This window comes from Mobula hypostoma, chromosome 8 (genome assembly GCF_963921235.1).
Source record: "Mobula hypostoma chromosome 8, sMobHyp1.1, whole genome shotgun sequence".
Taxonomy (NCBI): domain Eukaryota; kingdom Metazoa; phylum Chordata; class Chondrichthyes; order Myliobatiformes; family Myliobatidae; genus Mobula; species Mobula hypostoma.
Window position 1 is genome coordinate 139,538,085 of NC_086104.1, and position 25,860 is coordinate 139,563,944.

General features: G+C 43.4%; 1 protein-coding gene across 1 annotated transcript; it reads left to right on the plus strand.

Annotated features, from left to right (window-relative positions):
• On the plus strand, positions 1-21,160 carry LOC134351005 (stanniocalcin-1-like). The gene is made up of 4 exons (XM_063056962.1): positions 1-282; positions 6,311-6,453; positions 12,247-12,458; positions 17,169-21,160. The coding sequence occupies exons 1-4, from the start codon at positions 39-41 to the stop codon at positions 17,440-17,442; spliced, it is 873 nt and encodes a 290-aa protein (XP_062913032.1). The 5' UTR covers positions 1-38; the 3' UTR covers positions 17,443-21,160.
• Positions 21,161-25,860: the final 4,700 nt, after the last annotated feature.

The window sequence follows — 25,860 nt, forward strand, 5'->3', positions numbered from 1 at the left end:
ATGTGACCGTGCAGCCCCAGAGAGTGACACACTCACACATGCACGCTCACTCGCTCGCGAATGCACGTCTGAGCCGCCGCAAGAAAGTCACAGACGGCGAAAGGAAGCCTCCCCGGAGTCACCGAGTCGGCGCAGCGATGTTGCACAGATCAGTTGTATTCGCCTTCCTCGTGTTCGTCCAGCTCGGAAGCTGGTCGGCTGCGGATGAAATAGCTCCACAAGTTGAGGACCAGAGCGATTCAATTGCATCTCGAAGGACCAGGCTGTCGGCGCAGAACTCAGGTAAATAAAAGGCGACGTCAGTCTTGGACCCCCTTCGTTTCTCTGCATGCAGATAACCAAGTGAAGGCATTTAAGTGCCGTTTTGCAACTTTCGTGCCCCTCCCGATAACAAAAACTCTCCTTTGCCCTTTGCCAAAAAAAAACCCCTTGTTTCATTTACGCTGAGTTCGCCGTCTTGCTTTTGCTGGTGGTCAGGGAGATATTTACTTGCAGTTAATGCAAAATTAGAGCGTAGTGATTTCGAATTGAAACCGGTGCCTTTTCAGGTGAGCTGGCATTGAATGGACACATGGAACAAGGTCCTCTCTTTCGCTGCAAACTTCCGCCGTGGTGCAGGGGCAATAGAAAAGCTCCCGCTTGGAGGGGTGTGTGTGTGTGTATCTGTGTGTGTGTGTGTTATTGATGGGGGCTAGTGCTCCTAATTACACACACCAGCGAGTCAGCTTTCACAGACCTGACTGCGGAACCGGCTCCAGTTGTCTGCAGTACCCAGCGCGCGCGTGTGTGCGCCCGCTCCCAAAAGTATTCAGTCACTAAGGGAAACCGGGGCGAATCTCCCTCGGGAGAGTCACAAGATAAAGGCGTCGCTATTATAAGGATAAACTAATAAGCAGTTTCTCTACCCCGTCCCCCATGCAAAGTTGAATAAGTGAACTTTCTCCCGTTGAGGCTGCGGCTTATAATAACTTGAAATCCCCCCTGGCAGGGTACAGCGCTCCGAACTATCCCGTTCAATTTATATTTGCAGTCACAGCCCTCGCTGGACTCACCTGGTAACCGTCCTCACTGTGCACTCTGCTCCGATACTGTTCACCGTAGTGTTAAATATGCAGTCAGTCCCACTGTCTGAAGACAATGCAGAAATGGTATTTTCCAGAGGAGGTTCCCTATTCCCAGATCTCCAGGAGGAGAGTGTGATGTCCTCTCTGAACGATATAGGGTAGTTGCTTCTAGTATCACAACTGGTGTATTGGCTGTTTGAGGAGTCTCATCAAATTCTCTAACCATGCAGTGCCCCAGATTTGAAGCGCTGCTCACGAACATCAGCTTCTGGGCTCATAGCCTGATGACTGAAAATGTTTACTATAGTTCTGTTCTCACTGCAGTCTTCATTACAGGAATGCATTTCTCTGACATGATAGTTTCACAACGCCCTTAATATTTGGTAGCTTTATATTAAACAGCGATTTTTCTTGCAGTGCTGTCAGTTATGTTTTTCTCCTGGTGGCAGTGGGAAAGGTATGTTTCTAAAATACTAATACCTTCTCTTTGCGAGCATTCACCTAGCTTTACATTAATCACCTTAATGTTGATGCTGGGTCAATATTATCACTGGCAGTCGAATCAGTTTTGATGCCTTCAGCATAGAAAAATCTCAGCACAAACCTTAGTTTATTCAGTTGTGATGCCTGACTGAAATCTTCCCTCAAGACTGGGAATGAAGCCCAAGGGTCCATCCCATATCTATCCTGCGAGAAATAGCATTCTTCTCCCCTGCCAGTGTGTGGAGACTTGCTGCATGTACACTGGTGGTTACATTTTCCCACAAGTTTAGCCAAGTCTCTGTTTGTACCACTCTTACTTTCCAGGTTAGAAGGTCCTGCTTTGAGAGGGGGGAGAAAAACCTAGGCAGATATTTTGGTGTGGCTGTAAGGGAGGGCTTTACTGCTGCCTTTTGAATGAGATGTTAACCCAATGCCTTTTTGCTCTCTAAACTCAATGTAAAAAGAAAACTCGCAATGCTCCTTTTGTATAGTCCAATTCTGTGATCCCATGTGCTTATAAGAATGTAGTGTACAGGAGTACACGGATTTAGGAGTTATAAGTTGATGAGCCAAATAGTTTCTTCCTGAGCTGTAGTAATTCTGTGATTCTACATGCTCAGAGGGGCTTTACTGGTGTCCTATCATATATTTATCCCATTCTGAACAGACTGACGAAAACAGCAATGTGGTCATTAGGACAGCACAGGGATGCAAGGAGGTGGGCCCACTGCCTCACAGAGTCAGCAACTCAGGTTCAATCCCGACCACTGCCTGTGTGGAGTTTGCACGTTGCAAGATGTTGTTGGCTTCTTCCCGGTGTTCCAGTTTCCTAGTGACATGTGGACTGGTGGGTTGCTTGGCCACTGGAAGTTTCCCCCAGTGTAATGTGGGTAGTACTGATGGGAACATGGGGAGAACAGATTACAGGGGAAATCTGTCAGGGAATGGCATCGCTCAATGAGATGGCACAAACCTGATGGGCTGAATGGCCTCTTATATCACCTGGAAACACATCATTTTTGCTGCTTGTGGGGGTTTACTGTGCATGATTTGAGTGTTATCAAGGTTACTAGACTTCAAAGTGCATCAGAGGCACGGAGTACTTTGGACCGCATCTGGTGTCGAAGGCTCTAATGAAATGCAAGTCTGCTATGCTAATTCATTTTGTATGGCATACTGGTTACAATACTGAACAGCTAGAGGCTGCAAGGGATATCTGAAAGGAGTAACAGTGATTCCCTGTATGCACAGGTTACTATTGTGCCTCAAACATTTACATTTCATGTGGCGTATACTCCTCAGGCAATTTTCACTATCAATTATTCCAGAGTAAACATTCCCCTATTTTAACTATTTTGTATTCTGCTTTTACTCATATGCAAGTTGTTCTGTTCATACTTGCAATGGAAACTGCCTTTAATTGTCTATCTGTTGTGACATCCTCTTTTTATGTGAGGCTACAATGCCTCCAGTGGAAGGAGGATATCATTACTACTTCGATTTTCCATTGGCCAATTCCAGAGGCATTGTTTTTCATTATCAATGGAAGTGAAAATGAACAGGAACTCAAGATTACTAAAACAGCAATAAAGATTCTAAAGTGTTGCGTCTTTGTGTGCAATTCCTTTCTGTAACAGCTCAATGGATCTGTTTAGTTTCTGTCATTCACAATATAAAATAATATTGCCTTGTAATAATAATGTTGTTTTGTATTGAAGTGCTGCAGCCAAAATATCTGCAGTCTCCAAAGTACAGATCTGCATGAACTCAGCCTCCCTTTACTTGACCTTGTAGAATGACCTTGCAGTTTTAAAGGGCCACATAATTACACTGTGCATTGACTTGTGTTTGCAGAACAAGATTCATGAGCTGAATAATCTTCCTATGTGAAAAGGGGGGGGGGGAATCTTAGTCTTATTATGACACCACAGGAGGTGTGGTAACATTACCACAAGCATATTACTGTCTGCTGTACTCCAACTCTCAGTGCCAGATATTGTGATGGGAGCATCTTGGTTAGGTTACTGGAACAGTAATCCAGAGTCCTGAACTACTGACCCATAGCCATGAACTTAAATTCCACCACGGTTGTTGGGATTTTAAAACTAGTTAGTTGAGTAAATATGCACAAAAATAAATTAGTAACATGTGTTTAAGGTGTAACATGTAATTAGTAACATATCATTTGTCCAAAATGAGAGTTCTTCCATCTCTGCCCGACAGGCTCCTGGTGTGACCATGGACCATTGGCCTTGCAACTTGTGTGCCCAGAAGTGGCATATTTGGGGATAATTTGTCATGCATGATAACTGTCCACATATGGTTAAGGGAAAATGTGTTTTAGGGGTCTCCAATGCAATAAGCACGTAACTCAGAATTCCGATATCCTCAGACTGCACAGCTGTTAGACACCTTAAAGTAAATCAAAGGTGAGTTCTTGCATTTAAGGAATTAAACATTGACACATCTCATTGAGCACCTAGACCTTTTGCACATAACAGATCGTTTTTTAACCCCGGTTTTAGAATTCTAGATTGTGGATTCTAAGGTACAACATACTTTGTATAAAATAGATAAACATCCAAGTTATTAACAATGCCAATAGAACAGTTCCATATTTAAACAACTTTATGTCCATCAAATTCCACTTGTCACAAGCATTATATCAGCCTTTCAAAAGATAATGAACCATAACCTGAAATTTAACAGCCATTGATAAAAGCGATCCTGAAAATACTCAATGGACCAGACAGTATTTGCGGAGAGTGTGTAAGATAAGTTTTAATGAAAAGTCACTGACCTGCAATGTTAGCTGTTTTTCTCTTTGCAGATGCTACCTGACTTGCTGGCTGTCTCTAATCACAAACAACTGTCCTGCCAAAGGGTCTCGACCCGAAATGTTGACTGTACTCATTTTGATAGATGCTACCTGGCCTGCTGAGTTCCTCCAGCATTTTGTCTGTGTTTGTTGGCTATCTCTGGCATTTTCTGTTTTTATTGCAGGTTTCCAGCATCTGCAGTTTTACTTTAGGGTTACAGTTGATCTTAAGTTGACTTCAGCATCACAATAAATTGCACCGGCCTGAGTTAGTTGTTTGTAGAACTGGTCCCTGAAGTAAAAGCTGGATTAGTAATGACCTATTGTAATGATGAACAAGAGAAAATCTGCAAATGCTAGAAATCCAAGCAACACACATAAAATTCTGGAGGAACTCAACAGGCCAGGCAGCACATATGGAAAAGACTAAACAGTCAATGCATTTTGTATGTGTTTATTGTAATCCTGCTCTGGCTCCATGATCACTGATGATTAATGCCATAGAATCTCATGGTGTGCAGGTACAAATACTTAAATAGACTTTGCCTTCCAGAAACAGTGAGAGGACTTGATCATCCTCCTACTATTTAGTCTCTCTGGAGAGGAAAATCCCATGTGAATAGGTGTAAACTGAGATGCAGCAGGCATAATTTTGGCTTCTGCAACATGAATAATCTTAACAATAGAGTGGAAAGCAGTGGATCACCAAGATAGCTGTCAATCTCTGTCCCTGTATCATACTGCATCCAATTAGTCTTCCCGATGACTTCAGTAGCCAACTCTCCAGCATTGACCTTTGAGTCTCCCATGGTTGCAAGTAACATGGACAACTCAATGAGGAAGAGCTGCCTGTATTGAAATATTGTGCTTCACAGGGAGGCGAAAAGACTACTTGATGAAGGCTAAGGTCACCCATTCCAATGACAGTCTATTTACTTCCCATCTTGCTTTGCGTGGGTGGAGCACAATTAAGATGGATGTACCAAGCAGCCAATGGAAGTTGGGGATATTATGAAAGTTCCTCGTGAGTGTGCAACTCGATGCTTCTTTCAAAGTACATTTCATGGTAGAGGACTGGAGCTATCATGGCTGGATATTCTGTGAGCTCCTAATTTTACTAGAATCAGACTCAGGTTTAATACCATTGGTGTGTGTATATATGATTAAATTAAATACATGGTGCAAGGAGGGAGCAAAGAGATATTGAGGAAGTGTTCATGGTTTCATTGTCCACTCCGAAGTCTGACGCAAAGGGGAAGAAGCTATTCCTAGACATTGAGTGTGTGTCTTCAGGCTGGTGTACCTCCTCCTTGATGGTAGGAATGAGAAGTGGGCATGTCCTGAGTGTCGGGAATCCTTAATGATATTTGCCAACTTTCTGAGGCCTTGCCTTTTGAAGATATCCTCGATGGTATGGAGATGGCTGAGTTTTCAATCTTCTTCAACTTTTTCTAATTCTGTGCAGTGGCCCCTCCATACCAGATCATGATGCAGCCAGCTAAAATGCTCTCCACAGTATATCTATGTAAATTTGCTTGAGTCTTTGGTGACATACCAATTCTCCTCAAGCTCCAGATGAGATATAGCCATTGTCATATCTTCTTTGTAACTACATCAATATGTTGAGCTCAGGATAGATCCTCAGAGATGTTGACACCCAGCAACTTGAAACTGCTCGGAACTTACTCTTCCACTATCCATCAACCATCCTTAGAGTTTAGCCCCTTCCTGTGCCAATTTAAAAGCCATGTGGATAATTCTTGACGGTTAATCAAATCGTACTTTGTTCCTGTTGTCATTGCTTTGACAGTAAGTGCAGAAGGTGCTAAGAGAAAGCAGCAATTCTTTTTTTTTTGTTTGCAGGAATCCTTCTCCTAGGAAGGCTTTCAATTTAGGAAATCTCTAGGAAGTCTTTTGGAGTTAACGTTGTTTTGTTTCTCCATAGCTGAGATCATCAGGTGCCTGAACAATGCTCTCCACGTGGGCTGCGGAGCGTTTGTGTGCCTGGAGAATTCTACCTGTGACACTGACGGCATGTATGATATATGCAGGTCCTTTCTGTACAGTGCTGCTAAATTTGATACTCAGGTACGTAACTCATTGACATATCTGTATGTGGACCTTATGGTGTTGATATACACAGTGGTAACTTTACTAGCTACCATCTGTCCTAATAAAGTGGCCCATGAGTGTATGTTTGTGCTGTTGTTGCCTTTGACATGCCTTCTGCACCCCACTATCGTAACACATGGTTATTTGAGTTACTGTCATCTTCCTTTCGGCTTGAAGCAGTCTGGCCATTCTCCTTTCACCTCTCTCATTAAGAAGGTGCTTTCACCCACAGAACTGACCCTCACTGGATGTTTTTTTTTTTGTTTTTACACCATTCTCTGTAAACTCTAGTGTCTGTTGTGTGTGAAAATCTCAGAAGATCAGCAGTTTCTGAGATACTCAAACCACCCCATCTGGCACTAACAATTATTCCACAGTCAAAGTCAATTAGATGTTTCTTACCCATTCTGATGTTTGGTCTGAACAATAACTGAACCTCTTGGCCATGTCTGCACACTTCTATGCATGGAGTTGCTGCCATGTAATTGGCTGATTAGATATTTGTATTAGTGAGCAGGTGCACAAGTGTACCTAATAAAATTGCTACTGAGTGTAGATTAGCCATGGCTTAGTTGGCCACTCTCTCACCTGAGTCAGAAGATTGTGAATTCAAGTTCCAATCTTTGTAACTGAGCAGTACAGTGGAAAGGCTACACTATAGAGTCATATAGCACGGGAACTGTCCATTCCACCCATCAAGCTCCCTTTTACGCTAATCCTCTTTTATTGCCTCCCTCATTCTCAGCTTCTTCTTTAATGCATCTTTCCATTTCATCACAGCCTCTTCTTGGAGGAGTAAGTCCCACATTTCCGAGTAAATAAATGTCTCCTCAAATCCAGTTTGAACTTCTGGTGACTGCCTTAAGTTCCATATGACAAGATTTGAACTCTGCCCTATGGAAAATACACCTATCCAGTAAAATCCCATGTAATTTTCTAACTTTCAGTAGAACACCTCCCTGTTTCTTTAATCTGCAGAACAAGAAGAGCAAGAGTATTTGTTCATTAGTGGCAGATTTCACTTCTCAGCACTTTTTATGCCTTGCCTGAATCTTAGAAGAATAACCCAGATCAGGAACTGTGTCATGTTGATTAGCTTGTGGACGCACGGTCACTGGAAGTGAAGAGCAGAATGGCAAGACAGCCATGAGGAATCGTGTAGGGAATTTGTGTGAAAAGACATTGAATTGTAGTACTGAGGCTTTATAAGGCTTTGGCCAGATCACAACTGGAGTATTGTCAGCAGTTTTATCGAAGAAAGGATGTGCTGTCATTGGAGAGGATCCAGGGGAGGTTCATGAGAATGATACCAGGAATGAAAGGGTTAACATATGAGGAATGTTGTAATTGCTCTGGGCTTGTACTCACTGGAGTTTAGAAGAATTGGGAGGGGGGTCCTCATTGAAGCCTACTGAATATTGAAAGACCTAGATAGAGGTGGACATGGAGAGGATATTTCCCATGGTGGGGGAGTCTAGGACCAGGGGCACAGCCTCAGAATACAAAGATGTCCCAACAGAACAGAGATGAGTAGGAATTTAGCCAGAGGGTGGTGAATCTGGAATACAGTGCCACAAATGGCTATGGAGGCTGTCACTGAATATGTTTAAAATGGAGGTTGATAGGTTCTTGATTAGTAAGGGCTTCAAAGGTTATGGGGAGATCAAATGGCAGAGCAGACTCAATGGGCTGAATCCCCTAATTCTGCTCCTGTGTCTTATGGTCTTGTGTGCAATATGCAGAGGACACAGAAAACCTCAGCTTATGTAAGCTGCCAAACAAATTTCAAAAGACAAAACTCAAGCACCTTGCTGACAGACCTTGTCCAGCAGAAGGTCGCAGACTTGAGCCAACGAGCAAGTTCTTTTGCAATTCTTTCTTTCGGGTGATGAGTGTCACTACCAAGGCCAGCATTTATTTCCCACTCCTGTTCTCTTGGTAGTGAAGGTGCTTCCGCAGTGCTGTTGGGAAGGAGGTTCAACAATGATGAAGGACTGGTGATCTATTTCTGAGTCTGGATGGCGTGTGGCGCGGAGGGGAACCTGCAACTGGTGGTATTCCAATGCATCCCGTCCCCTTGCTGTGGGTTTGGGAGATGCCATCAGTGTAGAGTTATACAATAACACAGCATGGGAATACCATCTTATCCATGCCAATTGAGATGCCCAACCCCACGTGCCTGTATCCCTTTCAACATATCCAAATATCTCTTAAATATCATTATAGTAACTGCCTTTCCCATTTCCTCTTGTTCAATGTATGTACCATATATACATCTGAATAAATAGCGCGAGGAAGTTACTCCTCAAGTCTTTTTAAATCTTCCCCTAGTTTTTAGATCTCTTCCACTGGGAAAAAGACGATGTGCATTTTTCCTATCTATGCCCCTCGTGATTTTATACACCCCTCTGTCATCTTCGCTCCCAGGAATAAAGTCTTACTCTGCCCAACCTCTCCCTATAGGCCCTTCAGTCCTGGCATCACGCCCTCAAGTCCTAGCAAGCACATAGTTACTGTCAGGCTGGGTGAATGTCTAGAGTTCATTTTGCAGACGGTACATATTGCAGCTGCTGCATTCACTGGCCACCTTATTAGGTGCCTCTTGTACTTAATAAAGTGGCCACTGAGTGTATGTTCATGGTCTTCTGCTGCTATAGCCCATCCACTTCAATGTTCTACGTGGAGATGCTCTTCTGCACACACTGAGTTATTGTCACTTTGCTGTCAGCTTGAACCAGTTTCATCACCCTCCTTGGACCTCTCTCACTAACAGGGCATTTCATCCACAGAGCTGCAGCTCATTAGAAGTTTTTTTTGTTTTTCATACCATTCTCTGTAAACCCTAAGGACTGTTATACGCAAGAAATACAGTTTCTGAGATACTCGAACCACCCCATCTGGCACCAGCAATCATTCTACATTCAGAGTCACTTAGATCACATTCATTTCCCATTTTGAATCTGGGGCAAACAACAACTGAACCTCTTGACCATCTCTACATGATTTTATGAACTGAGTTGCTACTATGTGATTGGCTGATCAGATATTTGAATTAATGAGCAAGTGTACAGGTGGCTGGAATGCCAATCAACAGGACAACCTTGGGTTGAGTTGTCAGGTCCCTCAAGTCTGTACCGACCATCAAGCACCCAACTACACCGATTATTCTCACATCGGTGTCCTGGGTTCTACCACTCAGCTGCACACTGGAGCTAATTTATGGTGGCCATTTAACCCGTCAATTCACACAGCTTTAGTTGTGGGAGGAAGCAGGAGCACTGAAAAAAAACCCACATGGTTACAGGGAGAGCATGCAAACTCCACACAGACAGCACCAGAGGTCAGGATTGAACCCAGGTTGCTTGGCAGTAGCACTGTTACCTGTGCAAGTGTTTTCAACACTACAAATGTACAGGTGTGTGTTAAATGCAGCCGAGGCAACAACACATTAGCTGCATAGGATCAACAACATCAGAGCTGGACTTCAAGGGCATGACACTAGATTTCAGTGAACCTTCCACAACCAGAAAGGAAGCAAAGAGGGAAGGATTCAACCAGTTAAAGAAGTCTGCTGCCCTTTAAACTGATCTGCCTGTGGCTACAATACACTTAGCCACTTTCTGACCTTTGGAGTAGATTAAATGTGCTGGCATCCCAGCCCTGTACACAAAACTTTTTCTATGAAGTCATAGAGTCATACAGCCAGGGATAAGGCCGTTCAGCCCAAGTGACCCATGCTCAGCTAAGCTAGTCCCATTTGCCGACATTTGACCTTTTCTATCCATATATCCGTTTAAGCATATCTTACATGTTATTAACATACATTTCTCAAACCCTTGCAGCTCATTCCATATACAGACCTCCTATTAAATCTCCCTTGTCTCATCCTAAGGTTCTTGATTTCCAGCCCTGGGATCGTTCACTGTTTTTGTACCCCTTGTATTTTTATACGCCTCTGCAAGGTCGCCCCTCCTTCTCCAGCACTGCAATGAATAAATTCCCATCTGCTCAACCTCTCTGTATAACTTAGTCGCCTGAACCCAGGGAGATTCCTCAAAGTGCTGTACACTTTCCAGCTCAATGCGTTTTTCCTGCAGCAGAGTGACCAACACTGAACACAATATTCCAAATGAAGCCCCGCATACATGTATTAAGATTGAAACCTAAGAGGTAACTCAGCACTGAGTGGGTTCTACAGTGTCACATCCAGCACAATCAAAGCTGCAAAACCTTTCTCTGAGTTCCTGGGAACGGGTGCCAGTTTGGGGAGATCTGTCTCCCAGCAGAGTCAACTAATAAGCTGATGCAGCAACTCGCAGACACGCACCTTGCAGTCGGTGTCCCGGCTTGTTCGTCACTCTTTCTGGGTACATGATAACTCAGGGGCGGTGTTACAACGAGAAGGAAGTGTACGTGGATGTCCTTAGCATTGACTCTGGACCCCATGAAACTCTGTAACCAAGTCGAACATGACTCCTGTTGCTTACTATCCCCCATCCTCCCACAGCCGACGTATCAGTTTACTGATGCACAATGGAAATGCAGGAGCAAGAGGAAAGAAAGTTCTAGGATTCTATGTTCTGTGTACATCACGAAGAGGTGTTTGGCAGTACTGCCTCTGGAATATTGTGTTCTGGCAGGCGGCACCATAGCGTAACAGTTAGCGTATTGCTTTATAGTCCCAGTGGTTAGGGTTCAATTTCCAGTGCTGTCTGTAAAGAGTTTACACGCTTTTCCATTTGACGGCTTGCTCTGGTTTCCTCCCACATTCCAAAGAGTTACTAAGTTATGGGCATGTTAAGTTGGCACCTGAAGCATGGTGACACTTGCAAGCTGCCACCAGCACCTCCTTGGACAATGCATTTCACTGTATGTTTCAAAGTACATGTGACAAATAAAGCTAATCTTTAAAATCATTAAAAACTGGCTGAATCTTAAAGTTTTCAGACTGTTTCTGCAGCTGGCACTGAGTGAACCAGTGTGATGGAGAAACTTATCAGTCCAGCTGTCCTAGGTCTGTGACACACATCAAAGTTGCTGGTGAACGCAGCAGGCCAGGCAGCATCTGTAGGAAGAGGTGCAGTCAACGTTTCAGGCTGAGACCCTTCGTCAGGGCTAATTGAAGGAAGAGGGACTAGGTCTGTGACGTTTGGTTGGTCTATCTGCTATCCCAATCCTTGTGAGGACAAAGTCCCGTTTTCACAGTGAAAGAACCATATGTTAAATGGCGATCTGAAAAAAAAACCTGCAGATGCTGAAATTCCAATATAAAATCAAGAAATGCTGGAAACACATGTCAGGCAGCATCTGCAGAGAGAGAAATAGTGTTCATGCTTTGAAAGGTTGGGGATCTGAAACTTTTCACTGTTTCTCTTTCCGCATATGGACATACGACGCCTGACCTGCCAAGTTCCCAACATTTGCTTTTATTTTGTAAAATCCCTCAAGTCATGTGAGACTTCTATTCTGGTGGATTCAGAATAAATCCAGCGGAACTGAGCATCCATGATACAGTGTGCATTACGGCAGCAGAAATATAACTAAGCAAAAACAAACTGTGGCACATGGGATCACATCTTCAGATCCAGGACATTAACCCTACATCTCCACCAACTGCAAAAATAAAATCTAACGATAGCTAGTCAGACCTTCACGCTAAAGAGAACAAAGAACCTGAGATAAAACTCACTGCTATTTCAGAAAATGATTGTTTTCTTTACGCTTATTTGTAATTCACGTTTTTGTGACTGTTGATATTTTGTATCACAGGGAAAAGCCTTCGTCAAGGACAGCTTAAAGTGCATTGTCAACGGGATCACATCCAAGGTCTTCTTCACCATTCGCCGATGCTCCGCCTTTCAAAAAATGATTGCTGACATTCAGGAGGACTGCTACAGGAAGCTGGACATCTGCACAATGGCAAAACGTAACACCGTGGCAATAGCAGAAGTCATTCAGCTCCCCGCACACTTGAAGAACAGGTAGGCAGGGGGTTTCCTGGCACTGCCGAGGGTGTCAATAAAACAGTGCGAGTGTCCAGGGGCGGTGCAAGCTGTTGACATTGATTAATTTCAGTACAAACTCTCTAAGAATCTTCTAATATTTGGAGGCTGGTGGAAGGTATGCGATGGTGAATTGTTTGGTCAAGCACGCCTGAGGAACAAGGCATTAGACCTCTGTTTCCCAACGCCTTCCTCTTCCTTGCACCTGGCCCATTGCAGGCTAATTGGTGCTCAGTTGTGTGACAACTTAATTCCACTCCCATATGAGAGCCTCGAGGTGTTGGGTAACTACTTAGATATCCTTCAGCTTTCCCATGACTGAAAAAAATACACGTAATTCATCATATTGTGACCTGAATATTTTCTGTGTCAGATCCTTGCTGTGGGGCATTGCAACTTCAAATATTGTCCCACTTTTAATGAAGCAGCCCTGTAAGTCACCACTGAATTATAAATTTAAAACCAGCTCATAGTTTCATTTTCGAGAGAAGTACGTGTCATTGTTGGAGCTTCAGTCAATATCCTGTAGATTTCTTTTACTATATCAGATCTTGAACTCTGCCATAGCTTTTAAATTTTGAATTCCCTCAGGATGTAAATCAGCTTTATTCACCATATACATTTATATGTGTTAGGGATTTGCTGTGGTTGGTTGGGGCATGACATTCAACAGAAAGCATTCAACAATTATAAAGAATAAAGAATTTTATGTGTGTTTTATATATATAAAAGGCTTGCACATTTAAGAAAAGAAATTCTGTAAAGCGAATTTCAAAAATAATGAAATGAGAAGTTTCAGATTACCGAAAACTTTACAACAAAGTAAATTACTATAAAGCAAACTGTAAAACCAATATATCAAAACAATATTTGACTTTAAAACGGCATCAATTTCCTGAGGTACACTGTTATGCAGTCTTATAAGGTAATTGGCTAGTAGGATGTTCCAAGCATCTTGGAGAACTTGTCACAATTCTTCTGCAGACTTTCGCTGTCTTGATTGCTTCTGTATCCGCAGGTAATCCCAGACAGCCTCGATGATCAGTGCTCTTTGTAGGCCATACCATCTGAAACCATATAAAAAACATAGGGTGCCAAATCTTTTGCACAGAACTCTATATATGTGTGTGTAAATTGCATATATAAAAGATGATTTAAAGTGTCTACTGTGCAGGTGATTGGGGGGAGGGTAATAGATAGAGGGGGATGGGGTGGCTATCTATAACGGTTGATCAGATTAACTGCCTGAGGGAAGAAGCTTTTAAGATGGCGTGAAGGTTTGTTTAGTTTTCTTCATTGTCTTCCTTTCAGTAGATTGAGACGGGCACTCTGCAGACAGTAGTTTTAGGACTGCTGGCTGCAGGTTTCAGACTCTAGTTCAGCTCCAGGTCATAAACTGGCTGTCATTTAAGGTGGATAGGAATGATCAGACTACACTACTTTGAACATTAGAGTTGGATAGCTTAAGTGTCCTTGCTAATTCCTCAATTAATATCACTTGACTATATCCTATCACTGCGAGTGGGATCTTGCTGCACACCAATTGCCTGTTGTATTTTCTGCATTACAACAGTGACCATTTAACACTTTAAGAGGTGCTTCTGTCCATTTTTTTCCCGTAGTATTGAGACTTTCAGGCCATTTGTCAAAGTCCCACATGGGAGGCTGGTCAGGAAGATTCAGTCGCTCGGCATTCAGGATGAGGTAGTAAATTGGGTGAAACATTGGCTTTGTGGGAGAAGCCAGAGAGTGGGAGTAGATGGTTGCCTCTCTGACTGGAGGCCTGTGACTAGTGGTGTGCCACAGGGATCGTAACCGGGACCTTTGTTGTTTGTCACCTGTATCACTGATCTGGATGATAATGTGGTTAACTAGATCAGCAGATTTGCAGATGACACCAAGATTGGGGGTGTAGTGTACATTGAGAAAGGCTAGCATGGCTTGCAGGGGGATCTGTATCAGCTGGAAAAATGGCAGATGGTATCTAACGCAGAAAAGTGCACAGATTTTCCACTTTGTTAGGACCAACCAGGGTAGGTCTTACACAGTGAATAGTAGGGCACTGAGGAGTGTTGTGGAACAAAGGGACCTGGGAACACAGGTACATAATTCGTTGATAGTGGCGTCACAAGTAGATAGGGTTGTAAAGAAAACTTTGATCACATTGACCTTCATAAATCAATGTATTGAATACAGAAGATGAGATGTTATGTTAAAATTGGTTAAGACATTGGTGAGGCCTAACTTGGAGTATTGTGTGTAGTTTTGGTCACCTACATATAGGAAAGATGTAAACAACATTGAAAGAGTACAGAGAAAATTCATGGGGATGTTGGGAGAGTCTGGAGGACCTGAGTTATAAGGAAAGATTGAATAGGTTAGGACTGTATTCTTTAGAAGGTAGAAGATTGAGAGGAGATTTGATAGAGGTATAATTAGCATAAAAGCAAGCAGGCTTTTTACACTGAGGTTGGTTGGGACTACAGCCAAAGGTCATGAGTTAAGGGTGAAAGGTGAGAAGTTTAAGGGGAACATGAGGGGTAACTCCTTCACTCAGAGGGTCGTAAGAGTGTAGAATAAGCTGCTAGCACAGGTGGTGCACGCGAGCTCAATTTCAAAATTTAACAAAAGTTTGGATAGGTACATGGATGGTAGGGATATGAAGGACTATGGTCCTGATGCAGATTGATAGGAGTAGGCAGCTTAAATGGTTTTGGCATGGACTAGATGGGCTTCTGTGCTGTACTTCTCTATGACTCTCTCTGCTATTGATGGCACACTGCACAGTGATGCAGCTAGGTGAGCCAGGACCTCCCCCTGTCCCAGCTTCAATCCTTACCTTGGGTATGGTCTGCATATTTCCCCTGTGACGGCATTCGTCCTCCTCCAGGTCCTCCAGTTTACTCCCACATCCCAGAGATGGGAGAGGCTGCTGTAACTTGCTCCTAGTGTTAGGAGAGGTGTAGAATCTGGAGGGGATGAGGAGAACGTGGGAAGGATAAAACCGGAATTCATCTAGCATTAGTTCATAAGAGTGGTTGATGGTCAATGTGGACACAGTGGCCCAGAGGGTCTGTTTCCATACTGTGTCTCTCTGACACCATGGCACCTCCTTTAACTAACGCTCAACCTTTCCATCCATCTGCCAAAGCTGCCCGTAGTGTATTGGGTGGAGGGGGGGTGTGGTGGTAGTGTAGTATTGCCTCCAAACTGGACACGTTATCTCCTATGAGTATGCCAACCAGCTAATGTGACAGTAAGAGCTATTCCTTTGCCCAGTCACACTCAGTGAGTACGGACTGTTGTACATTGACTGCCACATCTCTTTGTTTTTTTGCTGTGTCAGTCTCCACTATTCATGGACTGGAATCCCATTTGGGTGGCCTCACGAACAGATGTTAGTCCCTGTGCTCAGAATCAGGACACGAGCTCGAGCGTAGAGTCGGTGTCATACTGAGCGTAACTCTTGGACGAGATCTGGAAGAATGCCAAGTCGAGGCTAACATCTGACCGTGAACATAACCCAAGCAAATGAATAATTGTCTGTGAGATCATGCTGTACATCATGAGGGTGTTAGACATTCTGGTGCCTGCACTCAAGGATATGCAGAGTTGTATGGATGCCTTTTTTTCCTATCCAATAAACAACGTGAATTATATGGTTGGTGGCACCATGGTAACGTAGTGCTTAGGGCGACACTATGACAGCTCGGGGCATTGGAGTTCAGAGTTCATTCCCAGCATCCTTTGTAAAGAGTCCATGTAGGCCCTCCTCATGGAATGTGTGGAGGTCCAAGTCCTCCGTTTTCTCCCGCAGACCAAAGATGTACCGGTTAATTGATTGATTATAAGTTGTCTGATGACTAGGTTAAGGATAAATCCAGGTTGTCGGCGGTTGCTGAGCAATGCAGCTCAAAGGCCCAGAAAGACCCATTCCATTCTGTATCTCTAAATAAGTATATGTACATGGCACATCGAGATCGTTGGGGCAAAGGACTGAGATGTGTTGCAGGTTCTCCGTCCTTGTTTTTTGTATTCAAACATAGCAGCAGAATTAGGCTTATTCAGCCTGCTCCACCGTTCCATCATGTCTAATTTATTATCCCACTCAAACCCATTCTCCCATCTTCTACTCATAAACTTTGCCCTTACTAATCAAGAACCTATTGACCTCCACTTTAAATTTACCCAGTGACTTGGCCTCCACAGCTGTCTGTGGCAATGGATTACACGGATCCACCACCTCCCGGCTAAAGAAATTCCACCTTATCTCTGTTCTAAAGGGAAGTCCCCCTATTCAGAGGCCCTCTGGTCTGAGACTCCCCCACCTCCCCCATTATAGGAAACCTCCTCTCCACATCTACTCTATCTAGGACTTTCAATATTCAATAGGTTGCAATGATATCCCTGTTATTCTTCTAAGCTCCAACAAGTACAGTACCAAGGTCATCAACTACTCCTCAAACATTAACCCTTTTATTCCTAGAATAATTCTTGTGAAACTCCTCTGGACCCTCTCCAAAACCGGCACATGTTTTCGTAGATACGGGGCCCAAAACTGCTCACTTAACTCTGTTGCGGTCTGATCAATGCCTTGTAAAGTCTCGGCATTTTATTTGTTCTTTATGCATGTTCTTTCTTTTCATTTTCCTCAACTAATTATTAATCTGTTCCTACAATTGGCTCCAGGTATTATAACAAGCTACTGAAGAGCCTTCTGGAGTGTGACGAGGAAACAGTGAACAGCATAAGGGAGAATATGATGGCTGGGCTGGGTTCCCACCTCTCAGGCTTCATCCATCTGCTGCAGAGTGACCGCTGTCTGCCGTTACCCCACCGGGGCAGCTTCAACAGCCGCTCTTCCACCAAGCACCAAAAGCTCCGTGTCTTCCTGAGGAATCTCGGCAGTAACGAGGCTCCCCCTCAACTGGTCGGGAAGCCAGCCTCTGGCGAGAGCGAGTGACAGCCAGAGGTGAGGGGGAATGGAACAGGAGGCCTGTACCTGTCTGCAGAACCCAGGTGTCCCCAGTGTAACTCTCGAAACCTGTAGTGATCATATCGTGGCAGCTGACAGGAAACACGCACCTGGTTTTAGCACAGAGCTAACTGGCAAACAGTGAGCACCTTGCGTCCAGTCTCGGTCAAACTTTCCTGGCAATAGCAGCCCTCTACTTGAGCTGCTAAACTCCTTCAGCCTAGTAGAACCAAGGATCACTTGAGTTTTATGAATTAATGACCATTCTTGACACAAACCAAGCTATCTGTTGCAAGTAATCACAAGATATACCCCAGTCTGGTACTGTGACATGGTTGTTTTCAGATTTTTTCTAATAAGTTATTACCTCAGACAGAAGAATGTCACATTAAGCAATAGCAACAGCAATTCATTTTGGGCTCAAGTATAGGCTACAAGGCTTCCCCAAGGTGACAGAACATAGCAATGTGACATTAAGATCCTGTTCAGGGAGAATCTCCCTGAAGGCTTATCTCATCAAGCGGACAATTGGTTTATTTCTCTGCTAGAGATGGATGTTATCATACACGTATCATCATTAAGTTTGTTAGTTTTCCAAATATAGCAAAATCTGATTAAAAACCATGCCATTATCAGAGACCAGGCAACACAAACTATTTTCAAGCCACTTCACATTAAAAGTTAAGGCATTCTCTTCTCCACAGACTGCAAGGTTATAGTCGTTACCACTGAGACCAAGTGGTGGGAGCTGGCAACATTACAGTGAGCATCACAGTTAAGGCATATTGCAAACTTAGGGTTACAGTAGCTGTCACCAAGTTTTAGACCCAATAAAGTTCCACAGTTTGTTGCCTGATGAAGGCAAGGACCAGGCAGCACCTATGGGGAGGAATAGACAGTCGCCATTTCCCTTCATGTGGACTGTATCTCCAGAACTAATGGTTTTGATCATGAATACATTGTTTTTTACAAATGTACTTCACTGTGGCTGTGTGTTTGGAGTACGCATCCCGTCACCAGCTGCACTATCTTACAAAGCTCACTCAGATTAATTTATTTATCACACGTCCGTTGAAACATACCCTGAAACGTGTCCTTTGTGTTAACAACCAACAGAATCCAAGGCTGTGCTGGGGGCAGTGCACAAGTGTTGCCGCACTTTGCAAGGCCAACATAGCATACCCACAATGCCCGGCAGAGCAACACAGTTCAATTGTCCTTCTAAAACAAACTGAAATATTTTTGTGTGTCACGCCTACTTTCTGTCCATTAGAAGAGTGGGGTTGATCTAATTGAACTGTCCAGGATGTTAAAGTGATTTCAGTAAGAGAGAGGTGGAGGGTGAGACAGAGAGAGAGAGATACTGTATGCTCTGATAAATGGAGTTCAGAATAGAGGGTCTTAATTTTGATATTAATATAGACTGTCTCATATTTTAACAGAGGCATCGCACAACAGTATTGATAGTAGCACTAACTGGGGAAAAGAGGAATGTTTCACCATGTGATGACTTCAGACAGAGAGAATGCATTTGCATGGATTTGGGTGCCAGGAACATAATGCAGGATGGACTTTCAATTGTGTGGCACTTGGCATTCAAATTCCTTCAGATTTCCCATACATTGTATCCCAATGCAAGGAGGCAAAAGGTTATGGAAATGTTGCTTGCTATCAGATTCCAAGGAGCTAGCACTAGAGCCAACCAGAATACAATGCCAGGGACTGACAATATAGGATCTTCCTGTAATATCTAAACTTAGCCTGAGAACTTGAGTGGATCTCTAGCAACAGCACAGAATGGGAGCCCTTGAAATCTTGGAGCATCTGGGAGCTCACTTGCTTGAGTGGACACTGGGAGAATGTTTATCTTGGCTGAGGAGTCTAGCTCTTGGGGCCACAGACTCAAAATAAGGAGTTGGTTGTTTAGGACAGAGCTGAGGAGGAATCTGTTCATCTGAGCATAGTGAATCTTTGGATTTCTCTGCGGCAGAGGGCAGTGGGGTGGCACTGACTGCATTAACAACAGTGATCAGTAGATTTCTGGACATTGAATGGAATGATTGGTGATGGGACAGAAAAATAGGGTCAAAGTAGAAGCCGTGATCTTGTTGAATGGTGGAACTGGTTTGAATGGCCAGACATCCTACTCCTGAACCTGTGTTCTTATACCAGACCTATAGATTCCTACAGGACCTCACCACCAGAAGCAAAAATTGCCCCTTGCCCCAGAAGCAAGAAGGTAGAATGAAAAATTATTTTACAGGAAGGAAAAATGGTGAAGAAGCAAACTCAGTGATTGAGCAGTTCAAAGGGAAGCCATTGTTGAACCAGAAGTTCAACAAACCATTTTCATCACTGGCAGAATTAAGATAGGCAGCTTGAATGCAGTTTTGGTCACCCTTGGTATCGGAGAGATGTGGTTAAACTAGACTGAGTGCTAAAAAACGGATTTATGAGGACTAGAAGGCCTGAGTTATAGGGAGAGGATGGCCAAGCTAGGTACTAGTTCCATGGAAGATAGGAGAATGAGGGAAAACCTTACAGAAATGTTTAGTACAAAGGTAAAGTGGATGGTCAGTCTTTTTCCCAGGTTAGGGGAATCCAAAACTAAAGGGCATGGATTTAGGGTGAGAGAGGGAAGATTTAAAAGGGACCTGACAATTTTTTCATGCAAAAGGCAGTGCTATATGGAATGAGCTGCCAGACGAAGTGGTTGATGCAGATCCAGTATTATCATTTATAAAGCAGTTGGATGTGTACATGGAGGGGCAGGACTTGGAGGGATGTGGGCTGAATGCAGAAAATTGAGACTAGCAGGGTGGGCGCAGGGCCCATGGAATGGATTGGTTGGGCTAAAGAGCCTTTATCTGTGCTGTTTTGATCTATGAATCTATCTGAAGATGATCACCAATGTTTCCAATTTCCCAAAGCCGAAATGAAAATAATTGCTTGTAGTCGCATTTCTATGGGCGAAAGAAGCCTTCTTGGTATGAAATCCAGACTGGGGTAATATCCTCTACAGAATGAGAACTGTTATTTCAAGTTTCTTCCTGTCAGCTGACCAACAGAATGACAACTTCCAGGGAGCAGTGAGGAACCATCCATAAATATCTTGCAGTTTTATTAGCAGTTGGAAACACGCTGGTAATGTGGAATTCCACCAATCGTGGCCATGCATTTGAGGGGGATGTTAGCCCCAGAAAAGTCCCGTCCCATGGTCCTTACAGCTCATTGCTGTTTGCAGGATCCTGTTGCATGGATCAAGGGGTCAGCCAATGGTATGTTTAATTATTCTTGTTTGAAGAGATGCAATCAGGTGCTTGATAAATACAAGCATCTCTTGTGTATCTAAAAATATATTACACGCTTGTAACAAGGTAAAGCATTCCATTTACCTGCCCTCCTCGGTGCCAATGTGACTATTATGGATGGTCCCTAACTAACTGAGACGCCAACTTGTCAGGTAGAGTCCAAACACATTTCTATAATGATATTACATGTTATTTATTTTTAATTCCAAGCATTGTAATAGATGGTCTTTTCTTTCTTGTGCCTTGTTTCTCGATGCAGAAGCTGCACAATTTTATTTTCCTGTGGGTCAGTGTTTTGCACTCAAGGCTTCCTGAATGTTGTCCGTTTTGTAACTGTATGTTTGTAACTTAAATATTAAAGTTATAATTACATTCATTAATATAGCAAATAAATTTGTGATGCTTTAATCACATCCTCTTGTGTGGCATTTGAATTCTTGCATTGATAAATCTGAGACTGAATTCATGTATGTTATGTATATGGAACGATCCCCCATTTTCGCAGGAAAATTTATCCTGCTATTACTGGAAGAAGTTGCTGTAATTTATTTTGTTATAAAAAGTAGAATCCTAAAGCATACCAGGAGGCATAATATTAAGGTGACTGGAGAAAAGTATAAGGGGATGTCAAAAGTAAGATTTTACACAGACAATGATGAGTGTGCGAAACACCCTGCCCGGGGAGGTGGTGGCGGGGATGGTGGTAGAAGCAGATGCTTTAGGAACATTTAAGAAAATTTTTGATAGGCACATGGGCCTTAGGAGAATGGAGGATTATGTAAGAAGGAAGGTTCTTCACATGGATGAGCTACAACAATTGTTCATCCCCGTTTGGCAAAAGAATAAATCAAGGAAGGTAGTGCACCCGTGGCTGACAAGGGAAATTAGGGATAGTATCAATTCCAAAGAAGAAGCATACAAATTAGCCAGAGAAAGTGGCTCACCTGAGGACTGGGAGAAATTCAGAGTCCAGTAGAGGAGGACAAAGGGCTTAATTAGGAAGGGGAAAAAAGATTATGAGAGAAAACTGGCAGGGAACATAAAAACGGACTGTAAAAGCTTTTATAGATATGTGAAAAGAAAAAGATTGGTTAAGACAAATGTAGGTCCCCTACAGACAGAAACAGGTGAATTGATTATGGGGAGCAGGGACATGGCAGACCAATTGAATAACTACTTTGGTTCTGTCTTCACTAAGGAGGACACAAATAATCTTCCGGAAATAGTAGGGGACAGAGGGTCCAGTGAGATGGAGGAACTGAGGGAAATACATTTTAGTAGGGAAGTGGTGTTAGGTAAATTGAAGGGATTAAAGGCAGATAAATCCCCAGGGCCAGATGGTCTGCATCCCAGGGTGCTTAAGGAAGTAGCCCAAGAAATAGTGGATGCATTAGTGATAATTTTTCAAAACTCTTTAGATTCTGGACTAGTTCCTGAGGATTGGAGGGTGGCTAATGTAACCCCACTTTTTAAAAAAGGAGGGAGAGAGAAACCAGGGAATTATAGACCGGTTAGCCTAACGTCAGTGGTGGGGAAACTGCTGGAGTCAGTTATCAAGAATGTGATAACAGCACATTTGGAAAGCGGTGAAATCATTGGACAAAGTCAGCATGGATTTGTGAAAGGAAAATCATGTCTGACGAATCTCATAGAATTTTTTGAGGATGTAGCTAGTAGAGTGGATAGGGAAGAACCAGAGGATGTGGTATATTTGGATTTTCAAAAGGCTTTTGACAAGGTCCCATACAGGAGATTAGTGTGCAAACTTAAAGCACACGGTATTGGGGGTAAGGTATTGATGTGGATAGAGAATTGGTTGGCAGACAGGAAGCAAAGAGTGGAAATAAACGGAACCTTTTCAGAATGGCAGGCAGTGACTAGTGGGGTACTGCAAGGCTCAGTGCTGGGACCCCAGTTCTTTACAATATATATTAATGACTTAGATGAGGGAATTAATTGCCGCATCTCCAAGTTTGCGGATGACACAAAGCTGGGCGGCAGTGTTTGCTGTGAGGAGGATGCTAAGCAGATGCAGGGTGACTTGGATAGGTTAGGTGAGTGGGAAAATTCATGGCAGATGCAATTTAATGTGGATAAATGTGAGGTTATCCACTTTGGTGGCAAAAACAGGAAAACAGAATATTATCTGAATAGTGGCCGATTAGGAAAAGGGGAGGTGCAATGAGACCTGGGTGTCATTATACACCAGTCATTGAAAGTGGGCATACAGGTACAGCAGGCGGTGAAAAAGGCAAATGGTATGCTGGCATTCATAGCAGGAGGATTCGAGTACAGGAGCAGGGAGGTACTACTGCAGTTGTACAAGGCCTTGGTGAGACCACACCTGGAGTATTGTGTGCAGTTTTGGTCCCCTAATCTGAGGAAAGACATCCTTGCCAAAGAGGGAGTACAAAGAAGGTTCACCAGATTGATTCCTGGGATGGCAGGACTTTCATATGATGAAAGACTGGATCGACTAGGCTTATACTTGTTGGAATTTAGAAGATTGAGGGGTGATCTTATTGAAGCATATAAAATCCTAAAGGGATTGGACAGGCTAGATGCAGGAAGATTGTTCCCGATGTTGGGGAAGTCCAGAACGAGAGGTCACAGTTTGAGGATAAAGGGGAAGCCTTTTAGAACCGAGATGAGGAAAAACTTCTTCACACAGAGAGTGGTGAATCTGTGGAATTCTCTACCACAGGAAACAGTGGAGGCCAGTTCATTGGCTATACTTAAGAGGGAGTTAGATATGGCCCTTGTAGCTAAAGGGATCGGGGGTATGGGGGGAAAGCTGGTACAGGGTTCTGAGTTGGATGATCAGCCATGATCATACTGAATGGCGGTGCAGGCTCGAAGGGCCGAATGGCCTACTCCTGCACCTATTTTCTATGTTTCTATGTTTCTATGTTTAGATTGATTGGAAGAGTTTGGGGTTTGAGGAGGTTTAACTGCCACCAAACACTCCAGCAAATTTCCTGGAGAGCATTCCAACTGTCTGGTATGTACACTGCATATACTGGTATGGCGGGGCCACTATACAGGATTAGAGAAAGATGCTGAGTCTTTCAAACTCAGCCAACTCTATCATTGTCACCAGTTGATGCCTCAAAATGGGGGCATCCATCGTTAAGGATCTCCATCACCCAGGACACACTCTCTTCTTATTACTACCATCAGAGAGAAGGTACAGGAGCCTGAAGGCAAGCATTCAATGTTCTAGGAACAGTTTCTTCCCCTCTGCCATCCGATTACTAACAGACAATGAACCAGCCCACAAACACTGCCTCACAATTTGTGCTCTTTGTAAACCACTTACTTAATATTTTTTAAAATTCTACTTATTATTTTTGTGTCTTGCACTGTACTGCTGCCACAAAACAACAACCAGTTTCACAACATATGTCAATGATATTAAACCTGATTTTGATTCTGACCTGAGAGCCTGTCAAGAGGTCAAAACAATGTTGTAGGCCATAGGGCCTATACTCTGCTGTACTATTCCATGCAGACTCAATTTTCAGAGTAAATTAACACTTTGTTAGAGGATAAGGTTGTTTTCTGTGGGCCCACGCATAGCTCTTGCTACCATACAATTGGCTGATACTCCTGATAAAACATTTGCCATCTCTAAAATGAACCACCTCAGAAATTCCTGGGAGCTCAAAAACGATGATGTTGTCACTCATTAAGCAAAGAGTCTGATTGCTATCAGTTAGTTCACAACACAAGGGAGAAACCCAGAGATAGTAAGCATTGTTCTTGCTTTTTTTCTCCATTGTGTATTTCACTTGCTCAGGCACCATTAGTTTAAGAAAATCTTTCTGTCGCACATCAAAAATAGGAACTTAAATTCAGTCATCACCTTCTGAAAGGGTGCCACACTCCAATGCCCACAGAATCCTCAATCACAGTGGTGAGCATCACAAGATCCCAACCCTCTCCGCACCTGATTTTCAGAAGAATGGCAAGCACAGGACAAAAAGACCCTTCAAGTGCCTGTTGCCTGAATCCATGAATATCTAGCCTAGATCCTGTCCAGTTACGAGGTCCACCGACTGCTTGTTCCCTCTCCACCCACTCTTACCTCACTCCACACTGCATGCCATAAGAACAGATGAATGGGACTAAAACCAACTTCACAGCTGCATGTGGGATCATGCTTTTAACTATGTGACCTCGTGTCTCCCTCACTCACTGAGCGAAACCAGGAAATGGCCTCAGTCAGATCACAGAAAATAATTGGCATCCTGTCCTGTGTATCTGTCTCGGAAAATCTGAACTGGTTGCAGATTACTAACATCAAGCCACTGCCCAATGAGACATCTGCTTGATACTATCCACAACAGGAGTGACTGTTCTAATGCTAATCGGTTAATGTGAAGAAAAGACTCCTAATCAGCCTCGAAGTGGTTCCTCACCAGATATTAGGCAGAATTTTCCTATTCTTATCATGGACTCAGAGAGCAAGGTTGTCTGAGTATTTTGGAAAGTTGCACAGTGGTATTTCTGTCTGTGCCCACGTTGAAGATAATTCCTATGCTCCATACCTGGAATGTGTAATGTCAGCCCGAGAAACTGCTTAAGAACTTAGAAATTTATTCTCTCTGAGGAGAGTGAAACTCTGGATTTCTCTGCCCCAGAATGTGATGGAAGGTTGGTGGTGGAGATTGATTAAGTATTCGGAAAATTGAGGAATTGAGGGCTACGGGAAGAGGCACAGAAGAGGAGTTGAGACCAGTATAGATCAGCCGTGATCATATTGAATGGGTGGCAGGCTTGAGAGGGTGAATGGCCGACTCCTGCTCCTATTTTCTTCTGTTTCTGTGTTAATCTTGCCTAAGCACCTTGTCAACCTGTTGGCTGGATTATCCCTTCAATGACCACCACTACCACTACAGTCTGGTGTCGGTTCTGCAGTTGGGGATCACGCGAGTGATTACTTGTGGAAGAGAAGCATGCCAGATTTAATGAGCCATTAGAGCCTGTCAGGATTTTCGGCTGAGCTTGAGATCACACAGGTTATTAGGCACTTGGCAAGACCCAATAAAAAAAAGTTAAGTGGAATGGCCATTGTGGGAGCAGCCACTGTGCT

Bases quoted from the DNA above. Each gene is read 5' to 3' on its own strand.
- LOC134351005 (XM_063056962.1), top strand. From the start codon at position 39: ATGCACGCTCACTCGCTCGCGAATGCACGTCTGAGCCGCCGCAAGAAA. The intron at 283-6,310 runs GTAAATAAAAGG...GTTTCTCCATAG, and splicing joins GCTGTCGGCGCAGAACTCAG to CTGAGATCATCAGGTGCCTG. The intron at 12,459-17,168 runs GTAGGCAGGGGG...AATTGGCTCCAG, and splicing joins CCCGCACACTTGAAGAACAG to GTATTATAACAAGCTACTGA.